Source organism: Vicugna pacos, unplaced genomic scaffold (genome assembly GCF_048564905.1).
Source record: "Vicugna pacos unplaced genomic scaffold, VicPac4 scaffold_21, whole genome shotgun sequence".
Lineage (NCBI taxonomy): Eukaryota > Metazoa > Chordata > Mammalia > Artiodactyla > Camelidae > Vicugna > Vicugna pacos.
This window is the reverse complement of record NW_027328742.1, coordinates 12,217,942-12,232,769: the sequence shown is the minus strand read 5'-3', so window position 1 is coordinate 12,232,769 and position 14,828 is coordinate 12,217,942. Positions and strand designations below refer to the sequence as shown.

The following is a 14,828-nucleotide window of genomic DNA, read 5'->3' as shown; positions in this document are numbered from 1 at the left end:
TCTATGTAATGGAGGAAGAGGAGGCTAGTATGTCTCTCTCTCGGCCTATCTATCTCTCTGACAATCTATCTATGCAATGGAGGAGGCAGAGGAGGCTAGTGTGTTTGTCTATCTACCTAATTGAGGAGGAGAAGGAGTGTAGTGTGTGTGTGTGTGTGTGTGTGTGTGCAAGTGTGTGTGTGGGTCTGTCCATTTCTGTATTTGTCTAATGGAGGAGGAGGTGGAGGAAGCTAGCGTGACTTTCCATCTGTCTGTCTGCATACGCACCTAATGAAGTAGGAGGAGGCTACTGTGTTCGTCTAAGTGTCTTTCTATTGGAGGAGGTGAGTGTGTCTGTCTCTCAGTCTGTCTGTGGGTTTCTTTACCTACTAGAGGAGGAGGCTAGTGTGTCTATCTACTTACCTACCTGATTGAGGAGGAAGAGGAGGCTGCTGTGTGTGTGTATCTCTCTGACAATCTATTTCATGGAGGAGGAGATTGGTGTGTCCATCTACCTACCTAACTGAGGAGTAGGAGGAGGCTTCTGTTTGTGTGTGTGTGTCTGTGTGTGTGTGTGTGTTATGGTGTGTGCCTGTCTGTCTTTGTATGTATGTATCTGTGTACCTATGTAATGGAGGAGGAGGACGAGGTTAGTGTATCTATCTGTTAATAACAAAGAAAGAGACTAGCGTGTCTGCCTATTTATATGTCTGTCTCTCTGTGTATTGGAGGAAGCCTCCCGGGACTCCATTGACCTGGAGAGATGTCAAATGCCACCCTGAGGCAGAAGAAGGCGCCCAGAGAGCTGGCTGAGGGGGACTCGGGAGGAAATCCACAGGCTTGCCTGGGCAGCTCGCGTCCTTCGCTGCTGCCCTCTCTGCAGCCGCCCCGCCCCCTATCCCAATCCCGGCCCCTGGGCGTACAGCCCCAGCATACGCAGAAATAAATTCAAAATGGCTTAGACACTTAAACGCAAGACAAGACACCACACACCTCTCGGTAGGAAACGTAGGCCAAACAGTATCCCACGTACACCTCACCCATTTTCTCCTAGGGTAGTCTCCCCAAGCAACAGAAAACTCAGCAAAAATACAAACACAAACGGGAGCAAACTGAATTCATCAGCTTTGGCACACCAAAGGAAACCAGAAGCAGAACTAAACCACGGCCTACGAAATAGGAGACAATCTTTGCCAAACATGAGACTGACTAGGGGTTCATTTCCACCATATCCAAACAGCTCATCCGACTCAACGGACAGAAGACGACCCAATCCAAAAATGGGCAGAGGACGACCTCAGGAAGCAGTTCTCCAGCGAAGACCCACCAGCGACCAATGAGAGGCACATGACAAAACAGGCTCAAGGTTGCTAATTATCCGAGGAATACAAGGCAAAACTACAATGAGGTGGCGTCTCACCCCAGTTAGAGTGCCCACCATTCCAAAGCTCACACAGGATCAAGGCTACAGAGGCTGTGGAGAAAAGGGATCCCTCCTACACTGTCGGTGGGAATGTCGTTTGCTGCAGCCACTGTGCAAAACAGGAGGGAGAGTCCTCAAAAGACGGAAAATACACTGGTCAGAAGCTTTGGATCTCGGGGGGAGGCTAACAAGCTCCCAAAGGCCCGGCCTCGCCCCTGCTTCTGCCCCAGCTCGCCTGTGCCCCACAGGGTCCGGGGCGGCCTCCACTCCCAGGGCAGGGCCACCCGCGCGGGAAGGCCTCGCAAGGCCTGAGGGCCAGTCTCGGCTGGCCCGGGGCCGTCCAGCGCCCTCCCATCTCCCGCGGCTGCTCCCACTTCACCAAAGCCGCCTGTGAGCGGCGGCCAAGAAAGCCGCGCGGTTCAGCCAGTACTAAGGAGGGGGAGGAAGGCACCCCAACCAGGCCGGGGGAGCCCCGGGACCCGCCTCACGGTCCCAACCTGGACGCGCGGCCTGGACCCCACCGACGCACCCCTCCCCCCACCCCCGGGCGCCTCCCCAACTGCACAGCCCAGGCCTCACCCGCCGACTCCCCGACCTGCGCGCCCCCACCAGCGCCCCCTTACCTGGCTCGCGACGGCAGCAGAGGCGACAGCAAGCGGCGGGAGGCCGAGACCCCAGGCAGCCTTCCTCCTCCGGGAGCTGGTCCAGGAGCACCCAGCTCCCGCCCAGCTTCCTCACGTTCTGGGCGCGCCCCAGCGCCCTGGCGTCCTGGCGCCCCGGCGCGCGCGCGCACGAGCAGCTTTCAGCGCCCCTCCCCCTCCCGCCTGCCTGACAGCAGCATGGAGGCTTGGCTGTGACTCCAGCATTAGGGATGCTGAGAGTGGCAACCAGGGAGCAATTAATGGCCTTTTTTGAGGTAACAGCCACAGCTGAGAACTAGCTAACTTTTTTTTATGCAAGAATGTGGATCCATTTTTACCAGATCTGCAGATATTCCAAGAGAAGTCAGGACTCTACATTTTATGTAATATGTCCCATTTGTTTTCAAAGCACTGTGCAGACCAAACAAAGCAGTTTAAAAGCCGGATTCAGCCTGAAGACTTCCCATCTGCCACTCTGACACAGTTGGGTCCCTGTATTTTAAACAGAGTGGCCTGAAGACCAGAATGGAGAAGAGACTCTTCAAAGGCCACAGGGTTAGTCAACAGTGAAGACAGGAGCAGTGAACAGTGTAATCTGTACTTCAAACTACAAGGGTACTGGTGAGGTATTCCTCATGTGCTATCTTTTCTCTCTCACACATCTTGCTACATCTGGCATTTGGGAAAAGTCTCAACTACAATGACGCAAGCATAGAACTTCTCATATATGGTTGGCTCCTACGGTTTTCCGGATATCAAGTGGTAAGTTCAAGGGGAAAAAGAAACTAATAAAAAAAAAAACCCAGCATGATGGTTTGGGTAAGAAATGCAGCCCAGATGGACAGAAAGCACTTGGAGGAAAGAAGGATGTATTTAAGCTAAAGTATTCTTATTTTTTATGTTTCTACAAGTAGTTTACATCTGGAAAGAGTTATCCAGTTAATGTAAAGAGATTTGGGGCCATAATCATCTTTAACTAGGAGAAAGGAATTATGGAGGAGCTTAATTACAAACCTAAAATTCCTACTGGGATTCAGTTAAGTTTTTGTTATAGCCCCATTTTGAGATCTAACTAGCCAGTGACCTGGAAAAGTCACTTTACCTCTACAGCTCCCCTGGGGTAATTAATCTTCCTCACCCTCAATCCTAAATTTGATTTTTTTTCCTTCTTTTTTTTTAATGATTAAAACAAATAGGTAGCAGTCTGGCACCTACGACAGACCAGAAAAGCTCAATTCCACATTGGAGGGGTCTATGAAGGAGGTTACATTGGGTCTCTGGCCTTGATCTCGGGTACTGGAATCTCTCCTCACTGGCTCCAGGGCTGAAGTGGAGCCTGCAGTTACCGCTAGAGGGATGTTGTGAAGTGAAGGGGACAGGGTGACAAGGGAGGACAATGTCTAAAAACTTACCCCCAAATTCAAATACATTACTTAAAAAGTGGGCATCCTCTACATTTCCGGGTCCTAGGTCTCTGAATCTAGTTGATGGCTTCATTTACAAAAAGCCATTTCTCAGGAGCTACAAAGTGAAGTATGTTCCTCCAAAATTCATATACTGAAGCCCCAATGTGACTGTACTTGGAGACAGGGCTTCTAGAAGGTAAAGAAAGTTAAATTAGGTCCGGAGGATGGGGCTCTAATCCAATTAAAAAATGTGTAGCTTTCCAAGAAGAGAAAGAAAGGAATCTCTCTATATATCAACATGCATCCAAAGAAAAAAGGCCATGTAAGGACATAGGGAGACAGCAGCCAGCTCCTTGATCTTGGACTTACGGACCTTCCAGAGGTGTGAAAAATAAACATCTATTGCTTAAGCCATCCAGCCGGTGCTATTTTGTTATGGCAGCTGAGCTGACAAAGACATCAGGTCTCCATCTCATACACTGGGATGGTCCTTTTACTATTCTAAACCTGTTCACGTTTATTTTATGCTCTGATACAGAGTGGGCAATAGAAAAGCTGAGAATCCTTGACTCCCAGCTATGGAGACATACACAGAGATACCGAGAGACTTGCTCAAGCTGTGGAGATGGCAGGCGGCAGAGACACTGTAGGACCTTGGGGCCAGATCCACACCCAGCTCTTCTTCCCAGAAGCAGATGCTCCTGTGCTAGGGATCAGTCTCCTTTACTTGAGAGCATTCTCTCCTAACAAAGGGGCTTTGGTCACACTGTGCTAGCTTCACACTGGTCACCTTTCACCCTACAGCATGTTTCTAATTAGTACAAGGGGGAGGCGGGAGAAATGACACTTGGAAGCTGGGCAGAGGAAGGAGGAGTAAGAGAAGGATTAATCGCCTCCCAGCTGTCAGGACGGTAATTAAATTCAGGTTGTTGACTCCAGCCTTACTTTGATTATGTGAAATGAATCTCCAAATGCATTCACGTTTCCATTGCGTTTTGCTTCTGTGCAGAAGGCAGGGTGGCTAAACAACGTGCAAACAGAGAGAGCGGCTCATCCTCAGCCTACATCCAGCCAAAGCAACTTCCTGGCGCTGAGCAAGGTTATGGATCTCTCACTTTCAGGGCTGTTTATGAAACAAAACCACTCAACCTGGGTGTGCACACAGCCATCTTTGGAGGAAATGGACCTGAAGCATTAGGAAGTAGTTTTAGGAAAAGAGACCAGCATGCTATTCACAGGTTCAAGGAGTTTAAACCATTCCAAAGAGAAGCTAGAGTGTTTGATTACTGGTGTGGAACTGCAGGTCTGGAACCTCAGGTTCCTGGATCCTAGCTGAGGTTCTGACATTCAGTCTCTCTGACTTTGAGCACACTGTAGTTTACCTCTGGACCTCTGGTTAAATCCCTACCCTACCCTATTTCTTTCTGGAAGGATGAGAAGATTAGAAGAGAATGATTCCCTGCCAGTGTTAACAGTCCTTGACTCTTGACTGTCCCACTTTCCATGAAAACCTGTTCATGTCTAAATAGTCTAGGCTCTTTCTCTAATAAGGTGGTAGCAACTGAGTAGCCAGAATTCCCCCTTGACCTCCAGACACTTAAGAAAAAATGATACCAGTCAATGTAGGTAGAACATATTAGCTGCCCACATATTGCGAACTTTAACAATCTTAGACTCTACCTGTACCTGCTGCCTGATGCCTGGAATTCATTTTTGTGAGAAAAGTCCCAATGTCCTCAGAGTCAAACTAACTATTCAGACTCTCAGGAGAGGAGACTCAAAGCCCACCTTCCCAAGATGCAGACAACTGACGGCAGAGTCCTCAGAACTACCTCGTAATTATCTGACATCTAGGGATGAAGGGGCCATAAACAGGAGCAAGGGGACAAGAAATGGGTGAAGGATACACTATTTTGCCCAAGGTCAGCTTTGTCTAACAAACCTTGATACCAAGATAAAATTTCATTTCTTATCTGCAAGAGAAAGAGAACTAGCTTCTCTTTGGAAGACTCACAACAGTGATGATTCCTACGCAGAATTACAAAAACATCTAAGGAGATAAGGATGCAAAATACTTTCAACTGTGTTGTTTCAATGGAAAGATAACGGTGGGCATTTGTGGACTGAATTGAAAAATGAATAACAACCTTTATAGAGAACTGAATATGAGCCAAGGACTCTGGTAAGTGCTTTCAGTCCATCAGCTCACTTAGCCCTCATCAGCACTGTGATGTAAATACCACCCCTCCTCCCCGCCCTCAGCATTTTTCAGACTGAGGTTTAGACACATTAAGCCACTTTGTCAGGCAAAGCACTGCTGATAAGCTATGAATCCAGGATTCAAGTAAGCTTTTCTGATTTCAGAAACGTCATTCTTAATTAACTGAACCCTGTAATGTGAGAGTGTTCTCTGTCACTGGACAAGTCCAAGAGGCTGGAGAATCAGGCACCATGAACACTGAGTATGGCTGAGTATGTTTCTTTAATTGGAGCCAACCTATGTAGATTTCTCAGATCATTCTTAGAAAAGGCAGATTCTACAGACATAGCCATGCTGAACTTTACTTCCAGGGCATTTGTTAATACCTGAGGAGAAGAGCAATCAAAGGCGAGCTGAATTCAACAAGAAGACTGTCTTTCTCTTTATTATTATTATTATTTACTGTTTTTAACTGAAGTATAATTGGTTTACAATGTTGTGTTAATTCCTGGTATATAGCATGGTGATTCAATTATACACACACACACATATAATTCCTATAACAAAAAGGAATATATATGTTATGTATATATGTGTGTGTATGTGTGTGTGTGTGTATAGGCTATTACAAGGTACTGAATAGAATTCCCTGTGCTGTATTATATACAGTAGGACTTTGTTGTTTACTGATTTGGTATATAGTAGTTAATATCTGCAAATCCCCAACTCCTAATTTATCTCTCTGCTTCCCCACCTCCCCTTACCCTCCCTGGTAGCCATAATGTTGCTTTCTATGCCTGTGAGTCTGTTTTGTAAAGAAGTTCATTGGTCTCATTTTTTTAAGATTCCCCATATAAGTGATATAGGGTATTTTTCCTTCTCTTTCTGGCTTACTTCACTTGGTATGACAATCTCCAGGTCCATCTATGTTGCTGCAAATGGCATTATTTTATTCTTTTTTATGTCTAAATACTGCCTTTCTTCCGGCAAGAACTTATCTTCTATCTCCTTTGTTGGAAATTGCTTACACCCCTTGGGTTTTCAGAATAGGCGTTTGCTCGTCCTCATCCTATTGCTCATTGTCTAATCCTCTTTATTTGCTGTGCTTCACCAGGGCCTATGGAGCTCAATCCCCGTGCCCTCTCATTAACCCAATTTTCTCTCTCAAGATCTGCAACTAAACCATGACTAATATCACTTCCTTGGCTCTGTGTTATGGGCCCTGCATCCCTGCCACTGGTTAATGGGAACAAAAAGGTAATTAATCCACCCAGGTACCATTAGTTCTGTGAAAAAGGCTTTTGTTCATATTTTTAGAAGCTGTAAGATTAACCTGCATGGAATAGGAAACTTGTCTTTGAATAGAATGGTAACAGCCCCATCCCTCAGCTTCTGCTCATGGCCTGATTTTAATAAGTAGTCATTTACCCAATACCTACTACATGTGCAGGCCTGTGCTTAAAACAATAAACTTTAAAAATTACACAGAAGACTCATTTTTTCCTGATGTAGATGGGAAATAAACTATTATTCATAAGCGAATTTCACATAATTAAAATTTATCCCTTTGAGTCCCAAAATTAAAAAAAAATACACCTTTCTTGCCTATAAAATTTCCATGATGAACTAAACATTTCTTTATCTACTGGAACAGAGTATACATGTAATTAAATAACCCCGCCCTCTTGATAACTTAGCATCAGGCACATCAATTACTATGCAATCCCATGACACATGAATGTTCTGGGGGATCCAACAGACTTTTTGCCTTCATATTAAATGTCTCACAAAGTGCTGTGCTTTTAGAAATCTTAAGTCTTTTTTCTGTTTACGTGTCCTCTCCACTATCACCACCTACTTACACATACACACTCACACCAACACACATTAATTGGCCAAAATTTCTGCAACTGTTAGTCTCTACCTCTAGCCACACATTCTCAATTGCACTCCTTATCTTTTAAGTTCCGAGGAAAAAGTATGGATGTTGATCTGCAACTGTGCTTGCCTACAATTCCTCCCATCAATAGGCAGATCTATCTGAATCTGGGTCAGCCCTATGACTTGCTTTGATGAACAGAATTCTCCCATGATTTACCAGTTCGGACCCCAGGCTTGACAGTGTTACTTTCACTCTCAGAAGCCAGCCTCCAGGCTGTAAAAAGACTCAGAAGGAATGAGAGGCCAAGAGGAGAGAGAGACCCTGGAAGATGGGAGGTCCTCCTGGACACAGCCACATTCTAGATCCCAGTTGAATGTGCCCACTTATGTGACCTCTGTGGATAAGAAGCTGAGCCCAGTAAATCTGATTCATGAAAAATAATTATTGCTGAGTTAAGCTAAGTTTCGGGCAATAAAAAAATATTTTGAAATCATATATGAGAATGAAAAAGCTTTGAGTACATATTTGGGTCTCCTATAAATGTATCGTGTTCAGTAATAGACTCAGGTATCCATTTAGAATGGTAGAAAACTAATTTCTCATCTTTCTAGTTATGACTATACTCTATCAAGGTGATGTGAGATGAATGAGAAGCTATCAAGACGTAAAAGCAAGTATTTTCTTAAAAGGTGTCTAAGGAAAAGATGCAAAAGTGTGGCCAAACATGGTATGAGGCAAGATGGGAAGATAAGAATGGTTAATGAAATGCTAAAGTTCATGTTACAAACCAATAAAAAGGGTTAGAAGGGATGGGTAGGAAGATGGTGAGTAACAAAGGAGCTGAGGAGGATTTACAAAGTAGCTGAAAATGTTCTCTGTGACATGAATTTTTGAAACAATAGAATGTCAATTCTAACCATGAAGTAAATAACACAAGAATAGCCATTACACCCTCAGCTGGGACTAACTGGAAGTTTACAATTTGACCTAAAGTGTTTTATAAACTCTCAAAAAGCTGATAAGTAAGTTGGTGAAACTATGAAGTAGGCAATTTTCCATTAACATATTCAACCAACATTTATTGAGCACCTGTTCTAGATGACAGAGATATATCAGTGAAAGACACAACCACACCACCTCGTGTTCTTGAAAAGTGCATTCCATCTGGGGAAGAGAGATAATAAGCCTAGTAAGCAGGTGAATTATAGATAAGAGCTATGGAGTAAAACAAACAGAACAGTGACAGATCAGAAGAGCTGTGGGGAGGTGCTCATTTTTAATAGGGTGATCAAGGCAGGCCTCCTTGAGAAAGGGGCCTGTGAGCACAGACTTGAAGGAGAGGAAGGGGTGAACCATGTGGAAACTGGGCAGGAGAGTGCAGTGTGTCTAGCCAAGAAAACAGCCCTTGGAAAAAATCATGAAGTGGAAGCAGGTATGGCATGTGTGAGGAACAGAAGAGGACAGTGTGGCCTGAGTGAGATGGAGAGGAGGCCAACAGCAGGAAAAGAAAACCAGCACGGGAACAGAGGATAGATCCTGGAGGCCTCGAGACCATGTTAAGCACTTTGGTTTTTACTCAGTGAGGCAAGCAGCCTTTGGAGGCTTAAACAGAGGAGTGACATGACTACCTTTTTAAAACATCATTTCAGCTACTGTTGTGAGAAACAACCATAGGAGGACAAGGATTAAAGTAGTGCACTTGTTTAAGAGGTTATTTATTTGATCTAGTAGAGAATTAGTAGTGACTTTGGTTAGGGTGTGTATACACACACACATGACTGGAGTTTCAAAAGACTTTGGGGGAAGAACTGGTCATGGGATCATAAACATGAAGTTTCTAACCCTGAGGCTCCAGAACCTTGGACAGATACCTGCAAGGTAAGATTCAAGGGGACTTAATAATCACGTTCACCCCAACAGCCTAGTCGTTCTTAGGATGCTTCCTAAAACTTTACCACCAGACATAATTTTTTTAAGAATTCCAACTTAGATGTGAACTATCCCAAGAACCTGAACTCTACAAATGATTGTCACTTACTTATATCTTGAATGAAGAAGCTGAGAAAACAAAGGGTTGTGGATAAAGGAAACTGGACTTGTGCTCTACAATGTCCTAAGAGAAACACTTCCTTTTATGTGGAAATTAAAGAAAAATGGGTTACAAGAAAAAAATGTGATTGATAGTTACAACTGCCTTTGGTAGATGTTGGGCTTGTTATGGAGACGACTCTCCATTTCGGTCAACAATGATGCAAACGGGAGATGAAAGGCAGGACCTGTGAGAGGCAGCACACCCCGTTCTGCAGTGTGTTCCTTCCCCGTGGCTTCCCAGCCATCAGTAAAGGCACTAACATCACAAAACTCTTCCAGGGAAGGATGAGTGTCTGTGTGGTATGTGCCTGTGTGTACATAAAGGGATTGAGGTCTGTGTGCCGAGTCTGATGTGACCGAAAGCAGATGAGTAGGAATTAAATAGTGTAGGGTGCTATGGAGGCAAATAGCAGAGGCAGCTCAGCCAGACAGAGATGAGGAAGAGACTGCTAGAATGAGAGGCCTCTCACCTGAGGCCCACGAACGCGCAGACGTCTAACAGGAGGGAGTGGTGGTGGGAAGGAGGGGAACACTCCAAGTGCGGGGGATGCCATATGCTGAGGCCTTGAGGTGAAAAAGTGGAGAGCTGGCTATTTCAAAGAAATAAAAAAGATCACTATATCATGATGGGAAATGGGCCTCAGGATTGAGCAAGAAGAGTTGTGGAGGGAACCTTGCCCAAGAGTTAAAACGGAGGCAGAGGCAACAGGAGCCACTGAAAAGTGTTCTGCAGGGGACTGCCAAAACTAGACTTATATTCGACATGACTTTCTCTGTTGCTGTGAGCAGAGAACCCACTTTAGACAGTGGCCATTGGCACAAGAGAGAGATGACGGTGGCCTAGAAAGTGAAGATCCAAAAAGGTAAAGATATTTAGAAGTACTTAAGAAATGCAGTAAGTAGGAAGCACTCACTGCCTACATATGGCAGAGACGTGGGAGAGGGAAGCAGAGAGGATGGCCAAGTTTTTCTGTAGTACATGCACACCCTTTGTCAAATTCTACGCGATTCATATTTTAAAAATGACATTTCAGATTTTAAACATTAAGAAGTGTCCAGTGTGAAGAGCACAACACAGTCCGTCAGGACACCTGGATTCTACTCTAATTTCTGCCTTGGCCAGGTAACCTTTCCCTGCTAAAGCAGTCAAGAGACCTTGTTCCCCATGAGGTAGGAAATACACTGGTCTCTGAAAAAAGGAGGCTTCCACTTGGTGATGGGAGCCAGGCTGGTGCTGCAGACAGAGGAGCTATCTCTCCCCCTGACGTTCTGGCAGGAGGCCACGTAATACACTGATTCCATTTGGCAGCAGCAAAGTAGCTAATGAAAACTCCTCTTTCAAGATGTGACATGCTCCGCGTGAGCTGTCACAGGGAAAGTTTACATAATGAAGAGTACTGGCATGCATCAAAGCCATCTGGACTAGCCCAGTACCCCTTGGGGCATCTTGTGACTGTGGAGTCCTTCTGAGAGGGAAGCAGACATGAATTCTGGTTCCGTTAACAGCTAGCCAAGGGGATGAGCTCATGGTACTAAAAAGCTTGAGATCAGGGGTTTGATTTTCAGGGGATCAGGAAATGTAATGTTGCATACTGTGTGTACTTTCTGGGTACAGGACCACCCAGAATGCATTACTTCAATGAACAGTCCCTTATTTCAAGTTGTCCTCTCCTCCCCTCATTCCACAGTTCAGGTGACACAGGCACATGGGTGGTACTCTGTTGCTCAAGCCCCCATAAGCGGGGTGGGGGGAGGCATGTGAAACGCGTAAGTCCAAACAGAGAAAATCTCTTTTCTGGAAATTCTGTGGCCAAGGTACTCTCCCCGCCAAGCACCTTCCCTACCTACCCCCACACACACTTCACTCCAGATTTCCATCTGGAAAGATGTAATTTTAGGAGCCTACTTGCACCCCTTTGACTATTCCAACAGGCAACCTTAATGTAGCCAGTGGCAGGATTGACACTAGAATCCAGATTACCTGGCTGCCGCTCTTGTGCCCTTTCCACTGCATGCCACCTGATCTTTAAAATCCAAAATGCTCTTTTTAAATTATGAATTGAGTAAGTGAGGAGAGGGCTTATCCAACGGTGGAACCAATCCAGAGGACAAGGAGAGGAGTGACAGATCACCACTTCATTATCTGAGCCCTGAAGCCACCCTTGTCTCTGGACTTCTTGGATATAGAAGCCAGTAAACTCCATTGATATTCAGACCATGATGAGGTAGTTTGCTTGCTCATAATACAGAGTCCTAACTGATACACAGACTCTTCTTTCTCTAAATCCAAAGGCTTTTCTCAAATCTAGGGCATGATTTTACTAGCACAGGACACTGAGTGTTAAAGCAGAAGTAGAGAAGAATCTGTACTCTTCCTCTCCATCAACAAGAGGGACCGATGGAACAACGCACTGGATCCTGACTTAAGTACCACCCGCCTTCGTTCAAGCTCCCAGGGCACAACAGCAGGGACCTCAGGGTTCCTGTAAGTAAGGGACAGATAATGTCCCATGTCATACCTTCTCATGAGGCTACTGAGAGTATGAAATGACACCATGCTTGTGAAAGAATTCTGGCAAGCCTAAAGCCTGAGAGAACTATCTGGTATGATGATTAGCTCAAAAGATGTGCTCTTACTTATATGTTTTATTTAGTATCACAGTAAGTTATGAAAGACAACTTGCCAATATACAGTACCTATATACGTTCGGTTCTGGACTACGCAAGTTGAAAAGGTTACATGGTCATTCAAGTCAGTGTTGGGCATGACATTAATAATTAGCACATCTGTAAGGCATATTGCTATTCTAATAGTTCTATTTTTATGAAATAAAAAGTATAATGACATTTTACATTTTTTATTTATCAGTGAAAGGTGATTTCCTGGGCTCTAGAAACTGAACTAATGTACCATGATTCTACAGAGAAAAAATATGTATATAAACATTGTCCCCAGAGGAATTTCCATTCTAAAATGCAAATTCTTGACAATTTTTAAAATTAATGAAGCTGACAAAAGTGACAGCTGAAAAACACAGCTATTTTCCAGCACCTCCTACCGTGGGCACTTCATCTGCATAATGACTGCATCTTCCTGCATAAACCACTGATCTCTACAGTCTATCTATACATTCAGAGAAGAAAAGCCAAGCCAAAGATTGACAGCTTTGAAAATACTCAAGTTATTTTAAGTCGGTTTCCTATCCTCTTTCTTTACCTCCTGTATGCCTCCTCTCAAAACTTTTCAGGAAGTAAGTGTCCCCAGACTTCATAAGGTGAGCTTCCTTCTAGCAATATTTGGGGGAAAAAAAAGAACAGTTTTCATCCTATTACTCATTCAGACTGATTACTTTTATTAAGCATTTCTTAACTAGTATGTAGTTTATTAAATGTCTTCCAAGTATGAGCCTTGTCTAACTTAATTTTTTATTTCATGGGAGGCAATGGTATTTTCCTAGTCAGTCACACGCTAGAGTAGACAGATGCTCAAATGTGATGAGCGGATACTGTGAGGTGCTCCAGCAATTTGGTTCTATCAAAGACAATTCATTAGAAAGTGACCATTGGGCTGGAAAATAAGGACGCAGACAAGCCTCAGGAGAGAGTATGGTCCTCTTTATGGAAGAGACATACACACTGCCTGACTTCTACATGACATGGCTCTGGCCTCCCCTCCGGCTTCTCCTGAGCACACTACTTCTCACTCAGCAAGCTCCAGCCACTCTTCTTCAGTCCTTCCAACGTGCCAAACAACTCCTCTCTCTGTGGACTTTTTCTCCCCTCCGTTCCCCAAGAATCTTTCTATAACTGGCTCTTCCCATCTTTCAGGTCACAACTCAATTGGTGGTGACAAGATTTACGAGACCCCCTTTTAAACACATCCTCTCCCATGTTTTTCTTTAACCTCCGATCTCATGTATTTCTTTCAGAACACCTAAAATACTATGTAACTATCGATTTAAAATTTTCAGGGGTTTATTGTTTATCACTCCTCCTAGAATGATGCTGTGCAATTCAGTAGCCACATTTGTTCAAATGAATTAAAACCACCTAAAATTAAAAAGTCAGTTTCTTGGTCATGTTAGTCATGCTCCAATGCTCAGCAGCCAGAAGTAGCTGGTGGGTACCATGCTGAGCAGCAGATATAGGACAATGAAAAATCCTATTACATGACGCTGTTCCAGAATATAAGCTCTTTCAGGGCAGGTTCACCACCTGTGTTGTTTGCTGTTGTAGTCTTGTGTCTACTGCAATGCCTGGAACATAGTAGGCGCTCAAATATGCATTGAATCAATGTATAAATGAGTGAATTAAAAAATAAAAGGATCACTCGCTGACTACTAGTAAGGGAAATCTTTAAAACTAAGAACTAGAAGAGATAGTTGGGTAGATTATTTGGAAAGAATTAAAGCCCAGCCTGAGACAGAGGTTGCCACGAAACACGTGTCGTATGTAACCGCTGGTTGCCGGCTCACCCCCTCCCCTTGCTAGAATACAAGCTCCCTCAGGGCTGGGGCTAGCTCCTGATCACTGCTGTATTCTCAGCACCCAGAGCAGAGCCCATCTACGGTGAGAAAATCCAGACCAGCTTGTCCTTTTCCATGTACTCTTTTTCACCTAGGGAAATGAAACGACGAGTTTTTAGAGAAGATTACATCTATTCATGAACTACCCCACTGTTCCTCACAGTGCTTGCCCGATTTTGTCATTTCTCTTTTTTTTAATCCATAGGTCTCTCCATGCTCTGGGTAGCTATCTGACACCTCCCTGGAAGCAGGTGCAGGATTCCCTTCCCACCCCCCGCTGTCTTCCTCCACTCCTCAGTGTGACCTGCGTCTTCAGGCAGTGACTTGGGCTCAGCATCTCGTTTTTCCATCTGCATCCCTATTGAAGTGTCTACTTTTAATTCTGAAAAACAGCTGTCACCCTCCAGCTAAGTATCTAATGGCTGCAAAGAGGTCCAAGGGTTCCTTCTCCAAGGTGATGAGTCCTGAGAGGGATTTCCTGGAGTTGAATTAATTCTGAATCTTATCTCTCAAGGACTCAGCTTAAAATTCTTCTCCTTCATGAAAATTAAATGTGAACATGCTTTTGACTTTAGCCTAAGCACATCTGAAGTAAGTCATTTATTTACTTGTAGCCAAAAACTGCCCAAGCACAGCACTCCTCAGCCGCTCTACAACAAAGTCGTTTCTTAATCTTCTCA

General features: G+C 44.4%; 1 protein-coding gene across 1 annotated transcript in view; it reads left to right on the top strand.

Annotated features, from left to right (window-relative positions):
• LOC140694426 (RING finger protein 17-like) overlaps positions 1-14,595 on the top strand; it is a 48,917-nt gene extending 34,322 nt beyond the window's left edge. The window contains 1 exon segment of the mRNA XM_072957679.1: positions 14,354-14,595. Coding sequence (XP_072813780.1) covers positions 14,354-14,471 — 118 coding nt within the window. The 3' untranslated portion in view covers positions 14,472-14,595.
• The last annotated feature ends 233 nt before the right edge of the window (positions 14,596-14,828 follow it).